At 39.0% G+C, this 2314-nt stretch overlaps 1 protein-coding gene across 1 annotated transcript; it reads left to right on the top strand.

Moving 5' to 3' along the window:
* The first annotated feature begins 1227 nt into the window (after positions 1–1227).
* Positions 1228–1930, top strand: LOC149166972 (toll/interleukin-1 receptor-like protein). The gene is made up of 2 exons (XM_089430324.1): positions 1228–1760; positions 1846–1930. The coding sequence occupies exons 1-2, from the start codon at positions 1228–1230 to the stop codon at positions 1928–1930; spliced, it is 618 nt and encodes a 205-aa protein (XP_089286450.1).
* The last annotated feature ends 384 nt before the right edge of the window (positions 1931–2314 follow it).

Here is a 2314-nt window from a genome sequence, read left to right as displayed (position 1 = left end):
CATTTAACAACACATTCGGATTTTAGTGTAACGAAAACCTGTTCATACTATACATGCATTGTAAAGTTTTCGTCTTACCTTTTGAAGTTGTTTATAGCAACACTTCGGAGAAGGTGGGCGTGCAAAGTGCGCATTCTAAAACCTAAAACGACAATGTCAATGGCCCTGCCTAAAAATAGAAGCGTCAGTGCAAAACTTCAAAGAAACTTGTAATCTGCTCTGCACATCACATAAAAATACGTAACTATGGAATTTGAAGCAAAATTCTAATATGCTTTTAGATATCTTAAAATATGACGTTTCGTTGAAATGCGATCTTCTTCTTTTCTTATTTTATTTATTTATTAGAATATTTATTAGAATAAGATATTTTTGATATTTGATAGGAAGTCAAAAAGAAAGTATAACATATTGTTTGGATAATATTATGACCAACCATATCTTTTGAAATTTAATTAAATCTTATTCGAATAGAATTAAACATATTAAAGGGTGGAAGGCACAACACATTATCATCATTATACACTTTTGCCATGAAAAGTACAACACATTATTATTATACACCGTTAACATGGAAGGTAACCCAGCATCTAATAACAAACCTTGGAAGGTAACCCAGCTTCCAATAACAAACCTTATTGGATCATGACCAGAGAGGAAAAATCATATCCACCCTGGCACTATTCTCCCTGAATATATGAAGAATTTGCTCGTCATATTGCTCGCGTAACTAATAGATTTCTGCCAGCAACCTAAATTTTCTCTTCTATTGCAATAAGTCATTCCGCTTACCATAGATAGAACCGAAATTTCAATATAATACTGAGTTGACTCCTGTTTGTCAAATTCCAATCTGTTATTGGAAGAAGTTATTCCGCTTACAATAGATAGAATCGAAATTTCAATATAATATTGAGCTAGCTCCTGTTTGTCAAATTCCAATCTGTAATTGAGAAAAAGAAGGGGAGCAGCCACATCCAGCCAAATTCAGCGATCTTTAAACTGCTCTTCGTCACATTGAGCAGACATGTAAAAAATCCGCCAAATTCAGCAGACGTGGAAACTCCTCTTCGATAGAAACAATATTCCGCCAAATTCAGTAAGGATAATCCCATATATATATGTCTATATGCTCCACCCTTTTCTGATTATTCATCTCCGTTTCCGTATCTTCAACCGCACCAAGCAATGAATCTCCGTTGCAGTGGGATGGTAAGAACAATGAGAATGGCAGCGGCTTCTTCTTCAATCTCAGTGGCAAGCGGATGCAATGGAAGTGGCAGTGGCATTAACATGAGAAGATCTATGAGATATGACGTGTTTCTGAGTTTTAGAGGGCCAGATGTCAGAAAAGGCTTCGTTGATCATCTCTACGAAGCCCTCACAGGCGCAGACATCCATGTCTTCCTGGATGCTTATCAACTCACCAAGGGAGACGATATCGGTGAAACATTAGGGTGTGCAATTCAGCGCAGTCGAATAAAGATTCCCATTTTCTCCCCTGATTATGCAACCTCCGTGTGGTGCCTTAAGGAGGTGGCACTTATTGCGAGCGAAGTGCACGGGAGGACCATCCCTCTCTTCTATAATGTGCTTCCTTCGCATGTTCGCCATCCGGAGCAATGTGGAAGCCCATTTGCGCGGGCATTCCAATACCACCAGAGCAACGGAAGCCACAGTGGAGAAGAGATCGATGAATGGAAAGCTGCGCTGTTCAGAGTGTCTAATCTCTCTGGTTGGTCACTACAAGACACTAACGGGTGAGTTATGTCACCGTCACCCCAGTGGGATACAGAATTTCCATTTCCTTTGCTAAGTGTTTTATGTTATCAAATTCTTGTGCAGGTATGAAGCTGCGCTGGTCAAGCGTGTAGTTGAGGACGTGGGTAAACATTGTAAAGGAAAGGGGCGTCAGGCTTCTTCAAATTAATGCAGCTGTATCGTCTCCGTAGAATGCTTCTGCATCATATCCATGCAGTCCATGGACATAGTCCAGTCCAAATGACGCTACTTCCGTATCCAAATTCCCTCTTTGCTGTGAGGGTTACACCTTTCATATTGTTATGCTTGGTTCAACTGCTGAACTTAACTCTGTTGTGGATTGGGAGCGAAGAGGAGTGAGTTCCAAAAAGTGATCCCACTTTTGTCTATTCATTTTTCGAATATTTTTTGAATCGATGCTTATGGTTGACCTTAATTAATTATAAATTTTAGAAATATTTCAAAATCTAAAGACCAAAAAAGAAATAACAAAATTTAATCGTTAAATAGTGGTGGTTCCCCACGTAACTCAGTTTGGTAATCCTAACCATGT

This window comes from Pinus tabuliformis, chromosome 5_1 (genome assembly GCF_031772625.1).
Source record: "Pinus tabuliformis cultivar Carrire ecotype Pingquan chromosome 5_1, CPIR1, whole genome shotgun sequence".
Taxonomy (NCBI): Eukaryota; Viridiplantae; Streptophyta; class Pinopsida; order Pinales; family Pinaceae; genus Pinus; species Pinus tabuliformis.
This window is presented reverse-complemented; position numbering and strand designations above follow the sequence as displayed.

Excerpts from the sequence above, each read along its gene's own strand:
- LOC149166972 (XM_089430324.1), top strand. The coding sequence starts at position 1,228 with ATGGCAGCGGCTTCTTCTTCAATCTCAGTGGCAAGCGGATGCAATGGA. Across the intron at positions 1,761-1,845 it reads TCACTACAAGACACTAACGG|GTATGAAGCTGCGCTGGTCA; the intron begins GTGAGTTATGTC and ends ATTCTTGTGCAG.